Consider the following 20,631-nt stretch of genomic DNA (forward strand, 5'->3'; position numbering starts at 1 on the left):
AAAATAAATACATCTTTCTTAAATTTATTTTAGTTAAAATGGTGTAAATCGTTAAAATGATATTTAAAAATAAATAAAAAGACATTCTATTATATTATTTATTTTAAAAATATAGTAATTTTGATTAAAATAAAATAATTATTTTATATTTTTATATAAAATATACGGTGAGATGTTTTTGATTTTTTAATATCTTTTTACTATTTACATAATTTAAATTTTTTTATTTGAGAGGGTCTCTCATTTTTTACCTTTTATTCTATCATCGATAATTCATTTTGTACCTATTAACGTATGCAACTAGGGTTTGATCTCATCGGGCATATTATACGCTAGTAATACTCGAACTATTGATAATATTGGATCATTACATCAGGAGTCATTTGTCAAGGACAGAGTCAGAAATTTCATATTGGAGAGTGAAAGGTGTATGTTTACATTGAGAAGGTGCAGTCGTATCGTTACCCCATTCGCTTCTCATTCGTCCTCTATTCTTGTACTTCTAATACCTCTTGTATTACAAAATTGAGGGGGCCCGACCATCCCCTGACTCTATCCCTAACGATCACACTTTTGAATTTATTTGATGGGTGAATGAGGGCCATTCACCTCCGAATCGAAGATTTGAATATTTGGATTAGAGCTGTCAAACGACTCAATCCATAGCGGGACGACCAACCCACTACAAACTTGTCATATGGCAGGGTAAGGTGGGGCGACTCGACCCACCAACTTGACAAGTTAGGAAATCTTCCACCCAATGTCCCAATCTAATTCAAGACGGGTTGTGGGTTGGACGACCCACGGATTTTTCAAAAAATAAAAAGTATAAAAAATAATAAAAATTTTAAATTTGAATTATAGTTTAAACGGATCAAATTAAAATTTTTAAATTTGAATTACGATACGGGTCAAGCTCACTAGTCCATTGAGATTTTTATTTTAATTTTAAATTTAAAAAAAAAGTTTTCTAATCCAAGAGTCAACCTAAGCCGCCATGCTCTGATCCATACGAATCACGGGCCTATGCGAGTCGGTCCATCTGTTTCATTTTAAAATGAGTTGATAAAATTTTAATTTAACTAGTTTAAATTATTTAACAGGATGAATTAATCCGACATATTCAATTTCAAATTGACGACTATAATATAAATTAATAAAATAATAATTCATTTTAAAAAAAATTATCAACATGTTAAATATCAAATTATCGTTCACGCTACTCCCACGTTTACTCATGCTCAGAGGCTCCCTTTAATGCTTCCTAAACGAACTCCCTCCACATTTACTCCAATCTGCTTCCTGCGTTTTGATTGGACATTATTGGTGGTTCCTACGTGGGATCCGGGAGTCCAACCAATGGAAGGAAAGCTCAACAAGTAAGCGTAAAGAAGCGCATTCACGAAGTCGTGGGACGTTGGCCCATTTTCCCAAAGCTCACCGACCGCCACGTCACCGACCATGTGACTGCTGGCGGTGGCCCTTAAACGACACTTGTACAAACGATGCCACGCCGAATTAATTAGAGCATCCGCAACGTACATGGCGTTATAACGCCATGGGCTCCACTGCCACGTGGTAGTCGATCAGGTGATCGACTACCACACATGGTGATCGATCACCTGATCGACTACCACACATGGTGGTCGACCAGCTGGTCAACCACCATGTGGTAGTCGATCAGGTGATCAACTACCACCACCTGATTGTGAAAATAAAAATAAAAAAAAATGCATGGCCCACCACTGTCACCGATTAACGCGTTCAAAATTCTGAACGCGTTAAATACCTCACTCCTCCCTTGCTCCTCCACGTCCTTTCCTCGCTCCTCCACGTCCGCTGTTAACATGCGATTAACAGCGCGTTGCGGATGCTCTTATATATTCATCCGCAATGCGCGTTAATCGCGCGTTAATAGGGTGATGTGGAAGAAAAAGGAAAGGACGTGGAAGAGTGAGAGAGGAGAGAGATATTTAACACGTTCAGAACATTGAACGTGTTAATCAGGACAGTGGGTGGGTCCCACGTAGTGCGCGATTAAATTTTTACACAGGGGTCGATCAGTTGATCGACCACATGTGGTGGTGGTCGATCAGATGGTCAACCACTACCATGTGGTAAGTGACGTGGGCGTTATAACGCCACGTCCATTGCAGTTGCTCTTATAAATTTAGTAACTCTATTTAATTTTCTAAAATTATAATAATACAAATAATAATAATAATATGATAAAATAGTTTTAAAAAATTTCTTTTTCTTTAATATTTTTTTGAAATAAATTATTATATCTAATAATAAAAATTGTAGTGTGTTTTTTAAATTGAGCTACGTGGAACCCGGAACTTTACCAATGCGGCTCTCGTCAGCAAAAGGGTGGTCCAATGGGACGACAACGTATCGGCGAGGCCCACGCGGGTAGAAGCACTGGAGTCGAACATTTGCGTGAACTTAGTGGTGGCCCTATACGCCGTATCACGATAACCTGATACGGACACGTGTACGGTGACGTGGCCTCCGCCTCTGCACTTCGCTCCATTTGAGAGTAGCGCTCGCCCTCCGCCCCGCCGTCTCCGATGTGTCCATGGAGAAGCGCGTAGCGCCGGGGTAGGCGGATCGGTCCTCCTGATGAGATCCTTCCAGTTCGGCGTTCCTTCGAGGGTTTGAATCGCATCCGCCAGTAGGTTTCCGCTCTTTGGAGGCATATATTTGGTGAATTGGAGAGTTGGCGAAGCAATTCGTGCCGGATATATTGCTGGTAAGCGATGTTTCGGCGTGTTGTTGTTGCACTGCGCCGGCTTTGTTGTTTTCTCGCCGCAGATGTACTCGGTCAGTGTTTGGTGGTCTGCTTCTTGTGCTTGGGGTTCGCCAGAATTGGGGTTTTAGTTCTTTCCTGGAATAAATATTGAATCTTGGTCGCTTCTTTCCTTGATCTTGTACGGCTTTGGAATTTACAATTTTCGAGGTACATATGATTTCTTCTGTTGGTGTGTGTGTGTTTATGTGTGGGCGATTAGAGATAAACATGTGGTAGATCTGGCGGATTTGAAGAGAAGTGGTGATTAAGGATGAATTGTCTGAATATCAGATGATAAGGAAGAATAAAAAAGAGAGCTGATTTTCCTAACCAGAATGGATTTTATCTTCATATTATATCTCATCTGTCGGTAATGGAACATAATCAAGTACCCTTCGGTCTTTGCATATTTTTCTTTTTAGTATGGTTCACAGTTGCACTTAGGAACCTGCAATATGGTCCCTTTACTCATGAATGCCTGCTTACCGAACTTATTCCGTCCGTACTTGTAAGGATTTACTGTTTGTTTTTTCAAGTTTTGTCGTTTGGTTGGTAAATGATAATTCGTTTTATTCTTTTCTAAGTGTTTGCCGTATCTGTCATTTCTTAATAGGAAACATGGCTTAGTGTTTAATCCATCTACGAATGTCATTCCGAAGAGTTCTTTACTCTTTTGATTTAGCTACCAGGATGTTACTTATTAATGCATGTCTGTCTCTTTGTTGATTGCTATTCTGGCCTGTAGAATAAGGAACAATTATCCCTTTCTACCAAAGGTTCCTACTTATCTGGGCAAGTATGCGAAATTATGGAAGATGGTACAATTGGTTCAACTGTGAGATTAAATTTGTAAACTCATTTTCTACACAAAGAAAGCAACATATTAGTTTTCCATGGAGAAGTAGTAATTCAGAGTCTAAGAATCTACACGAGTAGATAGTTATGTTGACTGTGCTTTAATCACACTAGAAAGTGTGTTAAATTTTGACACTATAATTTAATAATTTATCACAAAAAGTTTTGGTGACAATAATTTTGTCACGAGATTCATTGGCCTAAGTTCCAGGGTTAAAATTATTAATAAATATTATTGATCTGTCACTAAATGTGAGATTAGTGAGAACTTTATTTGTCATTGATAATATATTTTATAGTATTATCAAATACAATAGTGATAAATTGTTGTCATAAATTCATCACATATATAATTATTAACCACAACTTTATTACTAAAAATACTTTCAACCACAATTGTTTAACATTAGGTCTGACTAAACCCTTAGCTTTTGCAATGTTGATCCGTTAGAGATTTTGTTATGTTTGCATGACCATGCTGTGCTGAACTAGGGAATTAAGCATCTCAGTTCCATCTTTGGTTACTCCAAGGCACTCAAGTATTGATGGCTGATTACAATTGAAGACTCTGGTTTGTGGCAGTGTTCATCCATCTTCATAATATCCCAATTCTTCTCAATCGTCTTTTGCTTTCTGCGATTGTCTTTTTTTCCAATCAAAAAAATTGTCTTTTTACTATTTATAAAACATCTACTGAGTTTCATTCTAATCCCATGGTCTTGTGATTTTCAGAAAAATTGTAGTTTTGTACTACTGTAGTATGTAATGCATTTGAATCTTAATGATGTGCAAACCATCCTACTGATTATTGGTTTAATTTAATCATACTATTTGGCCACACCTGTTTTTCAACATTTATGAGATACTACAGCAAATTAAACTACATTTTCTAGATGGGCATTTATTAAATTCCAGAATAATTGTTTCATTGGTCTTTTGTCAAAACTCAAGAATCTTCCTGAAAGATATGTCTTGTTATATATTATATATTGGAAGTTCCTTTATTTTGAAAATTTTAGCAATTACAAAAAGAAATCAATAATCTGTACAATTTGTTATCTGCAGGCGCTTCATAGTGTGATTAATGGGGAATAATGAAGCTGCTGCACCTTCGAAATCTGAGAAGTTGCCTTCACCTGTACAGGTCGGCAGATATTTTAAGTGAACAATAAACACCAAGTATTTTTTACCAAGAAACTGGCTTAATAGGTTGTCTCTGATGACTAGTACAATGGTAAATGTTTGTAACCCGTGGCAGAAAGCAAAAGGAATGATTTCCTCTGAGGCTTCAATGCATTACTGTTTTAATGTCATCCTTATCATACCTAAATCTCTAAAGATTAGATAATTTTCTTTGTTTCTAGTAGTGGGAAATTTCTGTTTTTACTTATAAATGATCATTCTTTGCAGTTGCAAGAGCAGCCTGCATTTCATCCATATGCTGACTGGACAGCTATGCAGGTTGGTCACTACTAGATTTTATTTGCATGGTTCTGGAAAGTGTCAGATAATTATAAAAAAGGGCCATTTCTTATCTTTCAGGCATACTATGGTCCTGGAATGATGCCTCCTTATTTCAGCACTTCAGTTGTCCCTGGTTATGCACCACATCCATACATGTGGGCCCCTCGGGTACATTAATTTCTTTGTTCATATCTTGAACTCTATTCTTTTTTTCTTAACTAATTATTTTTGTATCTGAAAGGTAATGGATCTTGTCTCAAGTTATGTAAAAAGCGTCAAACATCTCTGTTTTTTTGTAAATTTGTTAACATATTTCTGTGTGATCCTTTCATACAAAATCAGGAAATTGGTTTGGTTCTTCTATGTGAATGGCTTCTTGAATTATTTCCAGTTCTTCCTCTTTTCTTTGAGTCTAAGATGGATGTCTGACGTTATTGGAAAAGATAAACAGGAATACATACTACTACCCGTTATGAGTTAATGTTCAATCAAATTTAATAAACTAATTAGCTAATTGATATGGAAGGAGTTCTATTCCCATGTATCTCACTTAGTATTCCTTGGAATATAATAACCACTGATTTATAGTGGAATAGTGCTTACATATTTTAGGGTGGGAGTTATAAATTAATTGAAGATAATATATTGCTCTTTGACATAAAGTTCATCCGTTAACTGCCCTTTAATACCTCCATTACCGTTGCCATCCTCATCATTTACTTTTTTGGTTAATAGGATTGGCTCAGAAGGTTTGAAGTAAAGCCTATAGATGTGTCTTGTCAACTTAGTATCAACATAAGAGTTTACATTAAGTTGTTTGTCATTTATGTTGTATATTGGATCTTATTCTCGAAAGGGAGCCTTGGCGCAACGGTAAGGTTGCTGCCATGTGACCTAGAGGTCACGGGTTCAAATCCTGGAAACAGCCTCTTGCCAAAGGCAAGGTAAGGCTGCGTACAATGGATCCTTTCCCCGGACCCCGCATGGCGGGAGCTTCGTGCACCGGGCTGCCCTTTGATTGGATTTTATTCTCAAGGAATTAAACTTGTCAGACAATAAATTCCATTTTTATCTTGAAACATATAGGTAGAAGTAGCACATGAAAGCTGTGGGTTTCTTGTACCTACAGTACATTACATTAGACGTCTAATTAAATAGGTCTTCATAATCATGCTTGATCCTATAACACCTTTGATTGCGGATTATTCATGTTGATACTGTTGTTTGGTTTGACAATCAAGTATGAATGAGGCGATTAAAAAAATCACACTTACCATGCAAATTGTTTGATCTTCATCAGTTACAGGTCCATGTGTGATTTGACCACTCCCAAACCACAATTTAACAACATTATATTTTTCATGTTGTAAATTCGCCATGTGTCACAATGCATGATTTAGTTGTTTTCTTTCCCAATTCTTATTATGTACAATTAGGTAGACTACAAAAGGTGTATGAATAAAACACTTTCTTCAGACTAACAAGATTAGATATGCCTATGATTTTCACAACTATCTGTAAGTGTCCATTGTTGACCACAGAGCTCAGATTGGAACTGCAAAAGCGTGTTTTGTGACAATATAACAGGATTTCTTTATTGTATAAGTTACTATTGCCTTAACATTCATCATGTTGGTATAATTTTTTCATGGACTCAGCCTCTTGTTCCTCCTTTCGGGTCACCATATGCTGCAATGTACTCGAATGGAGCTTATCCTCACCCATCAATGCCTCTTGTAAGTTGTTCTTTGTCACCCTATCTTATTGGCTTTGAACTACATATAGTGTTTAGAATATATAAGAGCTGGTAGATACATAACACTTACTATATGGATGATAATTGATTGTTAGAGTACTTTTTACAAGGATGGCACTTATATTTGCAGGGTTCTCAAGCACAGCATCCTGCAGCGACTGAGGTAGTTGTTGTAAGCACTATTTACTTGCACCTTTTCCCTTAAATTTGGTTGTACTGCAAATCATTAAAAGCTTAAATTCTTTTACTCAGGTCTTTTTTAAAAAACTTATTTTATCCTATTTTATAGATGGGAACCCCTTTGAGCATAGAAGCTCCTGATATATCATCAGGGAGCAAGGACAAAGGGCTAGTGACTAAGCTTAACGCAACCGGGGGAAACAGAAATTCAAACAATGCAGCAGGTGCTCATGGGAATGAACTGTCACGAAGGTTTATTCAACTGTATATTTATAGATACACAGAGTATTAATTGCTGAAATTCATCAGTAGGTTTACTTTGATTAGATGTCTGAAAGTATTCCTTTTTTATTATACATACAGCGGATATAATAGTGCAGATGGGTCTAGTAATGGAAGTGATGGGAGTAATTCGACAGGAGTAATGCCCTATTCGTTTTGCTATTTTTTGAAATTGCATCGCTTCCAATATTATTCGGAATATTCTATCTTGTTATAGGGATATAGCGACCAACGAAAGGTTGGCTCAGAAGATAGACCATCATCAGGTATCACCACCCTATTATGTATACTTTCTAAATTAAGCAACACTCTTCTAATTTGTATGAACTTGTTCTATTTCCCATTATCAATGAATTTGAAATATTTGTTTGTCTCCCATCTTTGGAGCCTATTATTTTAAGCGATTAATATTTTGTCATGTGAAATTACTTTGAAACCATTATAGATGTTTTCCTATTACAGATGAAAGAAAAATTGACTCAAACATCAATCCTGCTAATGGCGGGGGAAAATGTTCATCACTGAAAGTCTCTTTAGGGGTTTCTGCAACACCTACAGATATTGCACGAAATCGAGTGAGGAATAAAACTTCTCCTGGTCCAGCACAAGCGTCGATAATGAAAAATACTGGCAACCCTGTCCCTTCAACAACAATTCCCATGATGCCTGGTAGTACTGGTGTACCTTCTGAGCTATGGATGCAGGTTCAATCTCCATCCCAGCTCGTTTTTTACTTCCGCCCTTGGAATTGCTACTAAAACTTGCAGAAACTATGATCAGCCTTGCGCTTATTGTTTACCTTCCTCATTAATATGTTTAGCTTCTAGTTTATTTCTCGACCCTGATAAAATGTATAATAAGTTCCTGCTCATCAATTGTGCTTCAGAATCGATTGGCATCCCAATTGTACTCGACTCAAAAATTATCTTATCGGTTGCCATAGAGAAGCACCCTTTTAAGGCACAAAATGCAAATTGATATTCTTTTTCTTTTTAAAAAGAATCAATTGGTTCATGCTGCTTTAGATTCTAAAGCACTCCCATAACAGCATATAGAACTATAAGGCGTCAGGTCGATGTGTTTAAGTGTTACTTTTTCTGAAGTTGCTTGATTTTCAACTACATTTGAGGAGTTTCATTTTTTCAGGACGACCGGGCACTGAAACGGGAGAAACGGAAACAGTCTAATAGAGAGTCTGCCAGAAGATCAAGGTTGAGAAAACAGGTACTTTTAAGTCGATTTTTCGCCGATATCATAGCTGTCATAATTTCCTTGACGTAGTTCGAAATTTGTGGATCAATTTAGAAATTTCATTTTAAAGTTTAAAGATTCTATATGTTTTTTATTATTATGGGTCGTTAAAAAGTTTGTTATAAGTTTAAGATATAAATTAAGCTTAGTTATAACTTTTGAGAAAACATAAACTTTTTGTTAGACCGACATAGTCTCATTTTGAGTCTATCAAACGGGTTACGATCCCATAATATTATTAAATTGAAAGATGATTAAATAGATGGGATCTAACCCCTTTTATAGACTCGATCACTTGAATAAGAACAAGTTGGCTAACTAAAAAAGCATATTTTTTTCTCTAAAGTGATAACTAATTTTAAAGGGCTTAATTTATCTCTTAAAGCTATAACAAACTTTTTAACAATTTTTAGAAATTAGAACATATCTAGAATTTTTAAACTCTAAATTTAAAATGAGATCTCTAAATTGGTCCTTAATTTTTCAAACTGCTGACAATTCATGTTTGCATCAAGACTCAAACTAAGATCCAAAATACTTATTCTATCTCTAAAATTATAGCCAACTTTTTAAAGAGCCATATCTTGATAAAGTTGTGACAAACTTTGTAATGCCTTTTAGAAATTAAAAATATATAGAAATTTTCAACTCTGCAATTTAAGAATGAAGTTTGTAAATTGATCCCTAATCTTAGAACTGCACCACATTTCTTGTCATTTTTCTCTTGCAGCTGAAGTTTCAGTTCTTTCACATTCCAGGCTGAAAATGAGGGACTTGCCAAAAAAGTTGATACCCTAGTTGCTGAAAACACAAATCTCCGATCTGAAATCAGTCGACTTATCTCAAGCTCTGACGCATTGCGAGCAGAGAATTCAGCTCTATTGGTATTCTTTGTCATCTGCTACTAGTTTGTGCCATCAGTCGAGTCCCGTAAATTACGCAGTGCACGAATGCATGTTTGTTTCGACAAACAAACAAATGAACCATATCCAGAATGATCTGAATCTCACAATTGTTTTATGTTATGCGCAGGAGAAACTGAAGAATCTCCGATCAATCCACCCAGAGGAATCATCTCAACCTAATGTGGAGACTGAAGGTGCACCATCAATTGTGGCAGCAAACTTACTGTCGATGATCGATAAACCAAACTCGATCAACCCGAGTGAAAATCTAGAAGCCGGAAGCACTGGCGACCCGAATGGCAAGCTTCAGCAGTTTCTGGACACTAGTCCAAGAACAGAGGTGGCTGAAACTGTATTGAGCATGAATCCTGTGACTATGCCCGATAAGGGATTATAGTGATCCTGTACAATCTTCTGTCTTCTCTTCTTTGTTTCTTTTTTCGGCTTGTGAGAGAATCCATGTAACTACCAATGTTGGAAGCTTTTCGAAATCCCAACTGCTAATGGATAACAAGAACTGCTGTAAGATTTATCTCAAAGTTGTTACCCTAACCATGAGCTCCTCCTTTTTTTTGCTTTATGGCATCATTCTACAACTGTGGCTGTGATGTGGGTTGGGGTTCTTTTGGTCTCGCGTGCTATGGTTCATGTGGATCCGATCACGATTTGGAATTGATGGTTCGATAGTTCTTGATAGATCAATCATTAATCTTAACTGTCCAAAACGGTTCACGGTTTGGAATTTTTTTTCATTAAAATTGAAGAATTGAAGTTGAAAGTGATCGAGATTTCGAAATTAAGAATAAGAGTAATAAATATTAAATTGTACTTATTAATAAAAAAATGATCAAATAGGTCAGACTTGCTTACCATTGTCGAGGTCAGAACCTCTTACAACAGTTGAAATTGACGATTCCAATTAGGGTTGAGCACATGTGTGATATTGATTTTTGAAAAATGATCAAATAATCTCAATCGTTGAAAACTACTATGTTGCTGGTAGTGTATGGTGTTGGTTAATAGTTGGTTCGGCAATTAATTAGGCTTCTGAACCATAATCGATTTAGTTGGGGCCGATTATGGTTCAATCTCGGCAATCTAAATAAACGAGTAACTAATCCATTGACTCGATTACGGATCCGATTTGGACCCGGCCTAGAGTCAGGTCTAGATACGTGTTCGACATATCCCAAATGGGTTCAAGTTGAGTGTGCTAAGTTTGTAAACTCGCAACCCGAGTCATGGTTCGTATCGAACGAACCCCAATTGTGCTCGATCTGAGAACTACCTTTGCAAACTCCCAACCTGAGCCGAGCCCCGTTTGACAGTGTTGGTCGATCCAGTTAGATTTTTAAGAGAGCTAATATTAATTAAATCAATATTTATTATCATAAAATCAATTAATTCTCAAAATCTTATGCAAATAGTAAGTAGATTACTGTTTAATAATGAAATAAATTAAATCAAGAAAAAAAAGGAAAAAAAAATGCAGTGTTTGGATTTTGGAAGGAAGTTTTCACTTTGGGAATTAATAAATTGCAGATTTGTATATTTCGTTTTATGATTATTCCAAATTTAATGAGCCAAAAAAAATATTGATTTTTTAAAAAATTATGAAAAAGATATTATTATATATAGAGAGAGAGAGAAAGTGAGGAGATGCTTTAGGGATGATGTTTTAGAATGTAATTGAATTGATTATTATAGAACAGATTTATTAAAATAGATAAGGATCGAATTTTAATGAAGTTAAGATAATGTAACTTATCGATTTATCTCTTCACAGATGATCGTGAAACTGACTGTGTGAGATCGTTAGATTGATGAATTTTACCTTTTCATTGAAAAGTACGTGGGACGATAGGATCACTTTCGAACATCTTGACTCGTCTTAATGTGTATTCAATCGCGGACGTTACACGCACAAGAAGGCGCGCAACCTATCAATTTCGCATTTATATATAAATATAATTTGATTTTCTTAAGTTCGAAATCAACAGCGGGGGCCACCTGAAAACTGATTAATTTACAGGTATGCAAAGCCGGGGCCCTTTTTATGGAATTAAACTGATGTGGCGTGATCTCCGCCTTCATTTTAGTGCGCTCCCTCTCTCGCCCCCTCTCCAAGAAAGTTAAAATTTCACTGCACCCCTCAAAATTTATTATATTATTTTGAAGTACCTTAAGATTTTTAAAATAATTAAAAAGCCTATTTAGAGTTAGGATTGTTTGGTGAGTAAATTTCATATTCAGCTTAATAATTTTTTTTATAATATATATATATATATGCATTTTGAATCTGATGAATTTTGAAGATCATCGATCCGATCTAAATATAGATGGATCTTGATGAACAATCTAATATTCTAAAATTTTTCAAATTCTCTATTTATAATATATTCTATGTGAAATTTAAATTCTTGTGTAGAAAGCTCATCCTATTTTTGATCATCGCATCATAACCCCCAAGAGCATTCAATTTAGGAAACTTATTTTAAAAAAAGGATGGTGCAACGGGGCAATGGTAAGACATTTAGGTTGTGACCCAGGGATTTGCGGTTCGATCCCCAACTATATTTGTAAGAATTTTCTTCCAAATGGAGAACACGAACTGTATGCGCTTCACGATTTATCCTGGTGGTCGGTGGAAAACTTCTGTGGGACCGGACCGGCCACCCCCAGAAATTGAGTCCATAAGATTGACTAAGATTTATCATCATTTTTTTAGGAAACCTATTTAATATATAAAATATCAATTAAATGAATAAATTTAAATATATTCATATTCAACTTATTGATATAAATAAAATTTATAAATCAAATTCGAAATTCTTATCAAATTTATAAATAAATAATTAAATTTATAATATTAAACTTATTAATTCATCTTTTAAAATATAAAAATTTTAAATAATTAAATAAATTTAAATTCAGAGTTCCATGATATTTAAATGAATAAGCTCAAGTTTATAAACTTAACTTGTATCGATTAATTTATAAAATAATATTGAATAATATAAAATTTACTCGTTTATAACTCTACTTTTTAAATACTTACAATAGAATAGAATTGCTATGTTATCTTCTGCAAAAAAGGTGAAATCCGCCACCTTAGCTACCCCATACGATCGACCCCTCGATCATTTGTGAGGAGATAAATCAGAAAACTGCAGTTGGTCACGACGCAGGAGGGTGTTGCCTGGCTTCGCCAGAATTCGAACCCTTGCCCTCTTCTGCAACTCTACTACGTCATAACCAACTCAGCTATATTCCAGGGGTAAAAATTTGGATCATTTCTCGATTTATGCGTGTCATCCTTGCGCAGGGCCATGCTAATCTTCTCTGTATCGTTCCAATTTTATCGGATGTCTCCGAAGAGACAGAATTGCTATGTTATCATATCTCAGTTAAGTAGTTTGAAGCCCTAGCTTGAGAAAAGAAATAAATTATGGGGCGAATTGTAATTTTTCTCATTAAAATCAGGGTGTAACCTGTTAACGTGGACTTTGTGTCTCTGTGTGTAGAGAGAGAGAGAGAGCTTGGAAAATGGCAGGCTGCTCGAGAATGCCCAAGTCCGCCGCCACCGTGGTCGAGTTCGACGGCGCCTCGTACGCAAATGCACCGAAGTCGGACTCCCACTCCACCTCGTCCCCGCAGTCGCCCTCCGCTTCTCGTCTCGGCTCAGCTTCGTCCGACTCCCAGGCGAGGTTCGGGGAGAGGGCGCTCTCCGCCGCGGGTGCCGCCGTGATTTCCGCCATCCTTGTAAATCCCCTCGACGTCGCAAAGGTGAGATTTTGACTTCGTTCGTTTATTTTTTCCATCTGTTGTTTTTCGTTTCTTCGTTTTTGCTCGCCCCTTGGCGTTGTCGTCTGTGCCGTGTTTTTTCCAATGCTTTTGGTTCGGCGCATCGATTCTCGTTTCTCCTTGCTTGATTCTTCATTTTGTGCTACTTATCTTTCCGTTGTTTCCAATTGAGTTTCTGGTGGAATCAAAATTGGTTCTTTCCTTCCGGTATTTTTGGAATCATTAAAAGCTTCCTGTATTGTAAACGCAGACAAGGTTGCAGGCGCAGGCAGCTGGAGTTGCATATTACCCTATGCAGCATCAGTATGAAAGGCGCTTTGTGTCGCTTGGTCCAAGCACGGTATGGTGTTGCCTGTTTTACTATGCCATTATCTGAGTCTTCGTTGTCTAATTTTGATTTATCATTCAATTATGATGCTAGCACTACATCTGTTCTTTTCCATTAATTAATAGGTTAACACTTATTAAGATGTGCTAACTCTGCTCTAGTTGATACCTCAAACCTTAATTGGTCCCAAGGATCATTTGATAATTGGTGGGATTGAGCATTTCTGTTTTTGCATTCATCTATATGGTCAATGGCTATGGCTGATACTTTGTAACTCCAAGACAAATGCCTGAGCTTTGGGATATCGGCTGATGTAATCAGATTATTAAATTTTCTATCATTGAGAACTCCATTATGATTTCCTAATTATTCTTCAACCAGATTGAATCTTTTTGTTGGCATTGGGCATTTCCTGGTTTAATATCATATTGGCACGTTGTTGGCCCTTGTGCTAAACATTGGCATTAATGCTAAAGGACATTTTTTAAAAAAATTTTGTGGATGCATTTTTCTGCTGACTATTAACATCTTTTATATCACTGTGTTTGCCTTAATCATCTGATATCTCATGGCTGACATAATTTTGATAATGTACTCAGATGTTTTCAGATTTAAGATGCTCCCCATCCTGCACCCGGGCTGCAATATTTGGCACTGACTCAGTTTGTCCTCCTGATTGCTTCCAGTACAAGGGAACAATGGATGTCATCAATAAAGTTGTTAGGCAGGTAAGTACACTTAATTAACACAAATATAATCATTTCTTTGCAAATCTTCTCCATTATGTCATTCTATCTACTTCTAAAAACAACAGGAAGGCTTTGCTAGATTGTGGAGGGGTACAAATGCAAGTTTAGCATTGGCTGTACCAACTGTGAGTTTCCAATCTCATTGCCAAAACAGCAGCACAGAAGTCCTTGATTATATTGTGTTACTCTTTTTTACTTTTATTTTTATATTATAACAGAATTGCACTCTAAATATATGATCTACTTTTATTTGTTGAACTTACCTTGATACTATACCTTCCGCTTAATTGTCTCCGATCTTCTGGGCATCCAACGTAGATATTTAAATTTTAAATTGATTTTAGCTCACAGTACTTAATTATTAGATTTTTTATTTATTCTGTTTGAATTTTGTCAAATAAACATTCAGTTTTGCACTATATTTGCAATTAACCAATTATGCATTGTGCAATAAGTTTCTATGTTGCTGCTCTTGGATAATTTCTCGAGCATAGATTTTAGATATGGCAGGTACTTTAGACGGTTGTGGCAAATCTAGATTAAAATTTGATTTGTAACAAGTTTATTATATGATCTTCCACCTTTAAAACCAGGATATTTCATTGTCAATTTACAATTAGCTGTTAGCTATGAAAGCTAGTAGCTTGGCGGCTTTGGGTATATCAACATGATATTTTGATTTGTAACAAACTTGGCTCAAATTTTGATTTCTAAAATATCTAATCATGTACTTCCAACTATTTCATTTGTGTCACCCAGTGCCGCTTTACACTGTATTCTTAGCAATACCAGCTGTTAGCTTGGAATTTTACAATTTTAAATGAGTTATAATTGCAAGATGATTCATTAGCACTCCTATTAAATTATAAACTTTTAATAACCAAAATCATTCCTTGTGTTAGCTCAATAAGGATGTGCCATGTGGTGCCTACATTGTGCCATGATGCATGAGGTTGGGCATCTTATGAATATGCTGACTAAATGTCAGTCTCTTATAAAGTTGAAGGCGAGTCAAATGTATTAAAAGTGAAAGCTCAGGCTAGATTGAATGGCACTTGCAAGTTTTGATATAGACCATTTTGTAGTGGAGTATGACCTCAATCCTTAGAGAATTAAAGCGTCACAAAGCCCTCAAATTCAGCAAAGAAAGTATACTTGGTCAATTTGGAAGGTCATATTAACTACTTTATTGAGGTCTTGAATTCAGTAGAATTCAGACAGGGCATGCTAGAAAGAGAAAAGAAACAGATCATCCTATGTATAATTGGCTTTTTATTTAATGAAATATTGAATTCTGAAGTTTGTGCATCATGAAATTTGTTGAGTTGTTACTTTTTTCAGACTAAATTAATCATAAATTATTCTTATTTCCTACATGGATCAGATAATTTTCTACTTGGATTTATGTGTAATACTTTCCTGATTGGACTTTGCTTGTAGGTAGGAATATACTTACCATGCTACGACATATTCCGCAATTGGATTGAGGAGTTCACTGTCCACAATGCTCCAATTTTAACACCTTATGTCCCTTTATTTGCCGGCACACTTGCACGCTCATTAGCATGTATTTCTTGTTCACCAATTGAACTCGCAAGAACACGCATGCAGGTAAATCATATACTTTAGTTGGTCGATTCAGTATATTAAATCTAATGCTTTATGAAAATAAGAAAAATATCACATCATCCCAACTATTTTGTGCTGGTCCAAATGCATCTTACTCTCCATTGAGATTTATGCTAGGCTATATCACTAGTAATATTCTAATCGAGCGTTTTTGTTTTATATTTAACATTTTTTCCATCTCCCTTGCTTGTTATACCTATTGCTATAATTAGTTCAATTCTTTTAACTATAAAATTTGTTGGTTGCCGTTGAACGTTAAACCTATTAAACTCTCTTAATTATACTTATTATTCTTATTGTTGTTATATATTGATGTTTGATTACCTTACTTGTATCGTTTAGCCGGTCTCGATGCATTCTTCATAGTTCTAACTTTTAACCTTGTCATTGGATGGTTAACGTTCGTGCTTATTGATCAACATAATTGATTACATATGTATTTATTGCTAGGAAGAAGTCTTCTTATGGGGCCTTGTAACATTTTACTAAAGACAAACTCTCGAATATCAATGTGCAAGTATCTATAAATGCAGCCATTTATTCATGTGGTGTTTGTTTATAGCTTGAATTAGAGTGTTTTCATTGAATTTTTTTACCAATTAGCTATGAATCAACTAAGACCGAGTCTCCACTGGTTGATCTTTTCTCCACTTGCTTTCTATACTGCAAAGTCAAGTCAGAGATATGAAAATTAAAAGTCGATTGTTGTGACATCAGGCATATAAGGAATTGAGACCTGGAGTGAAACCCCCTGGAATTTGGAAAACACTAGTTGGAGTTCTATCGTCTGTTCGTACAAATGACAACCCTAACTGTAAGTTGATAGATTCTTGTTCTCATGTGTGAGTTGTAAAATATATGTAATTTCCTATTGTTTGTCAAAGATTGGAAACTTTTTTCTGAACTACCTGTTGAATTCCTGTTGAATTGGAATTGAATTGAATATTGTAGCAGGATACATCTCAAGGTATTTGATATTGATTCTTTTTAAACTGATGATCTCTTAGATAGATACATGTGATAATTGTCAAAATGTGTTGAGGGAATGTTCTTTTATCGATACAGTTGTGCTGATTGAAGATTGATTTACAAATTTTCTTTACAATTTTATATGTTCTTTAATTTTTAAGATTTGTTAAAAGATTGTTATAATTTTTATAGAGAAATTATACCCTTTAAAAGTTAAGTTATAGTTTTAGGGATAAATAAACTTTTTTAGTGTCTTATTGTTGTTGTGCATTTGTACTTATGCTAATAGCTTATTGGATATTTCTGTCGTCGTATTTTTTCGATCAATCTTAATTACAAAACTGCAAGATGACTGATCAAGACTTTTATACTTCTGCAAACAGCGCGAGGATATCGCGTCCTGTGGACAGGTATGGGAGCACAACTAGCCCGTGATGTTCCCTTTTCCGCCATATGCTGGCCAACTCTTGAGCCAGTATGTTCTATCAGCATGAATCGTGCACTTCTTGTACCGAGTTTATGATTTTGCAGGTTGTTTAGAAATACTTATGTTGTTATGCTTTGCACTTGTTCCATTATATAGATTCGTCGAAGATTACTTTCAGTAGTCGGTGATGAAGGTAATGCTGCTAGTGTTCTAGGGGCAAACTTCTCAGCTGGTTTTGCGGCTGGGAGTATTGCTGCTTTCGCCACATGCCCTCTCGATGTCGCAAAAACACGGAGGCAAATTGAGGTTTGGTCTCAGAATCCCTATCGATCTTTTACTTTTTTTTCTACAATCAATTGGCAAAGGTGGTATTTGCTACTACTGACAGTGATTATTTTTTATGGCGATTTTTTACCGGAGTTACACAAAATACCTCTCGATTGTTATACTTGCTAATTCACTTTCATCCTGATTCTCATTCCAGAAGGATCCATCAAGGGCTCTAAATATGACCACGAGACAGACATTGGTAGAGATTTGGAGGTACATCTCTTATTAACTATTCGAAATGTTTGCATATCGAAATAACTATTCGTATCCGAATACGCTTTCATTTTCATCTTTCGCTTTTGTGCCGAATTGGTCGCTACCACGATAATTAAGCACCACTTGACTTCATCACTTCATTGATACTTGAATAAGAAACCATCAAATTGAATGACCTCCTTCAATGTATGCAGGACTGGAGGCCTGAAAGGTCTCTTTACTGGTGTAGGTCCACGAGTCGGTCGAGCCGGTCCTTCTGTCGGCATCGTAGTCTCCTTCTATGAAGTTGTGAAATACATTTTACATCAAAGGAACGCAGACTCGTGAACAAGATTGCCCGATCGATATGCATGTCAATGCTCATGGATCTTCAAAGGTTGCTGCACAAAGAATTGCTTTCCTCAAACATGCTAACTTGGCTCACAATGGTTGTCTTCTAACCATACCATGAAATAGAATAAGATGGTCCCGGTTTTGTCGGAAAATGTACTCAGATCTTCGATTGATTGTCGTAATGGGAACTCGAGAACGATGAACTTCAAGAGGCCGAAGACATAAATTTTGTGCATCAGTTTAAGTTGTCGCGATATAGCATGCTGTTTTTGCTTTGTTGTCACAGGATAGCTCAATTTGATTCTACAACTTCATGATCATGGTAGTGTTGCTGTGCAGTGTGAAGGCTTAATTTGCTTCTCTTTGCCCAAATGTCGATCGACAAAAAAGACCTTGATACTTTGTCTTCACCATCGTGCCCGAGATTGACGAAGCCTTCCGTCTCGTCCGCGTTGTCTTCTATGTCATTGAGCTCTAGGGACCAAAACATAAGTCCTCAAATTGGAGACGAAAAGGCTCCTTCCTTTTCGAGATCAACGATCTACAAAGAATAGACAAGAGGAAGATGACACAATTGTAATAGTTGAAATGATTTCTTGCGTAGATCTAATAATCCGGTTCGTTAACATTGATGATTGTTAATAGATTATGAACTTTATAGTGGATGATCCCAATCGGATGGGCCAATGTATACAAAGGGAGAAGCCTCATTCGATTAGACATGCTGAATTGGAGCTTCTTCTTCTTCACTTTTCTTTCCCATTGAGACGAAGACTTTGATTTTCGTCCATTCCTACGTAAGATCATTCCGCTACACTTGCAGGAACTCCGGTCAACTATAACATTGGATTCAGATCAGCCCTTCGTTTGCCATTGCATTCGATTACAAGTCATTCACTTTAGTTTGTCTTTGATGTATCGCAATTGCTTTCATCTTCAACCCATAAATCTTATTCAAATAACAACATCAAACAATTATCTCACTTCTTCAGCAAAAGGTGAAATCTGTCACCCCAATGAGATATCGATCTCACCACAATCTATGAGGCGTCTCACTCTTCTGTAAAAAGATGGAATCCGCCACCTTAGCGGCTCCACACAGTCGGTTCTACGACCATCTGTGAGGAGGTAAATCGAAAAATTACAATTGATCACGACGCAGGAGTATGAGGCGTCTCACTTGATCATGAACAAAGTGTCATTCACCAATAATCTCTCCAAAGCCCACATCGATCGCTTAAACTCATAATATACATCTTCTCATATCACATGCATAATATTTATATATACATACATACATAATTAGATACCCACAACTCAGCTCAATACATCATTGGCGCCAGCGCCGGCGCCGGAGGGAGGCCAGATGAAGGCGCCGATCGCGAAGCCCCTCTTGTCGGCAAGGTCTCCGGCGACCGGAAGTCCATACTGCGCCAGCAAGAGGTCCAGCGCCCACTCCGGCATGGCCTCGTAGTCGTCCTTGTTGTAGCGCGGGTAGTGCACCGGCATGTGGAAGCCGAAGCCGGCGCCGGCGCCGGCGGCGTTGTCTGGCTTTGCTGCCATGGCCTCCTTCTCCGTCTCTCTCATCGCGCGTCTCCCCACAAGGAAATTCCTATATATATATACAAGGGAAGGGATGAGGAAGGACGTCGTTGGGCTACAGTTGGAGATCGAGGAGGAGGGAGGTGCGGAGCCACTGAGTTCTTGACCTCTTCTGTTCCAAGACAACCAGGCGTGCTCTTAATATACCATCTTTCTTTCCTTTCTTTCGGTTAGTCTATCACATAAATTTAGAGTAAAATTTATATACATTTAAAAATAAATTTCTAAAATATTCGTCTAATTTGAAATTCAAATCTTAAGCTTTTTATTTTTCCTCTAAATGTTTAAAGAACTCATTTCAATAAAATGTGAAATTCGTCATCTCAGTGACCCCACACAGTCAATCCTATATATATGATCATCTATAAGGAGGTAAATTGGAAAGTTACAGTTGACCACTACATGACATTACCTCAATTTCATCGAAATTCGATCCTTGTCTACTTCAACAAGTCTGCCCCGTCGTAACCAACTCAAAAGTCGACCTTCAAAATTAATTATAGAGGTATATGATTTTTCTCTTGATTCACCTACTAGATAAATCTAGAACATAACTTATACACATTCAAAAGTCGACCTTCAAAATATTCATCCCATTTAGAATTTGAATCTTACTCTTTTTATTTTTCCTATGAGTATTTTGCCATTAAACTACATACGTGAAGGCAAAAATAAAATTTTTGTTTAAAGTTAAGTTTGGATCTAAAAATCATCTTAGATAAGGATACTATGACATAGAAAGATCTATATAATTGAT

The 20,631-nt window shown here is 36.4% G+C and overlaps 2 protein-coding genes and 1 non-coding gene across 4 annotated transcripts; 2 read left to right on the plus strand and 1 right to left on the minus strand.

Moving 5' to 3' along the window:
* Positions 1 to 2,580: 2,580 nt before the first annotated feature.
* LOC141831930 (common plant regulatory factor 1-like) lies at positions 2,581 to 10,039 on the plus strand. Of its 2 annotated transcripts, none has more exons than XM_074719355.1 (13): positions 2,581 to 2,755; positions 4,715 to 4,793; positions 5,060 to 5,110; positions 5,192 to 5,281; positions 6,772 to 6,849; positions 7,000 to 7,041; positions 7,159 to 7,301; positions 7,413 to 7,470; positions 7,549 to 7,597; positions 7,794 to 8,035; positions 8,478 to 8,555; positions 9,341 to 9,466; positions 9,615 to 10,039. In XM_074719355.1, the coding sequence occupies exons 2-13, from the start codon at positions 4,734 to 4,736 to the stop codon at positions 9,882 to 9,884; spliced, it is 1,287 nt and encodes a 428-aa protein (XP_074575456.1). In that variant the 5' UTR covers positions 2,581 to 2,755; positions 4,715 to 4,733; the 3' UTR covers positions 9,885 to 10,039. The 2 variants fall into 2 exon arrangements, with proteins under 2 accessions (XP_074575456.1, XP_074575457.1); XM_074719356.1 differs by having other exon boundaries at positions 7,000 to 7,032.
* A 2,727-nt stretch (positions 10,040 to 12,766) lies between these two features.
* Positions 12,767 to 12,868, minus strand: LOC141832698 (U6 spliceosomal RNA). Its single transcript, XR_012602135.1, has one exon. It is a non-coding gene; the product is annotated as a U6 spliceosomal RNA (small nuclear RNA).
* A 165-nt stretch (positions 12,869 to 13,033) lies between these two features.
* Positions 13,034 to 18,584, plus strand: LOC141831963 (mitochondrial carrier protein MTM1-like). Its single transcript, XM_074719415.1, has 10 exons — positions 13,034 to 13,273; positions 13,542 to 13,631; positions 14,219 to 14,347; positions 14,434 to 14,493; positions 15,809 to 15,979; positions 16,715 to 16,811; positions 17,350 to 17,441; positions 17,550 to 17,699; positions 17,878 to 17,936; positions 18,134 to 18,584. The coding sequence occupies exons 1-10, from the start codon at positions 13,034 to 13,036 to the stop codon at positions 18,264 to 18,266; spliced, it is 1,221 nt and encodes a 406-aa protein (XP_074575516.1). The 3' UTR covers positions 18,267 to 18,584.
* The last annotated feature ends 2,047 nt before the right edge of the window (positions 18,585 to 20,631 follow it).

This window comes from Curcuma longa, chromosome 7 (assembly GCF_044706935.1).
Source record: "Curcuma longa cultivar G26 ecotype Majalengka, Jawa Barat chromosome 7, ITB_CL_G26_1.1, whole genome shotgun sequence".
NCBI lineage: Eukaryota > Viridiplantae > Streptophyta > Magnoliopsida > Zingiberales > Zingiberaceae > Curcuma > Curcuma longa.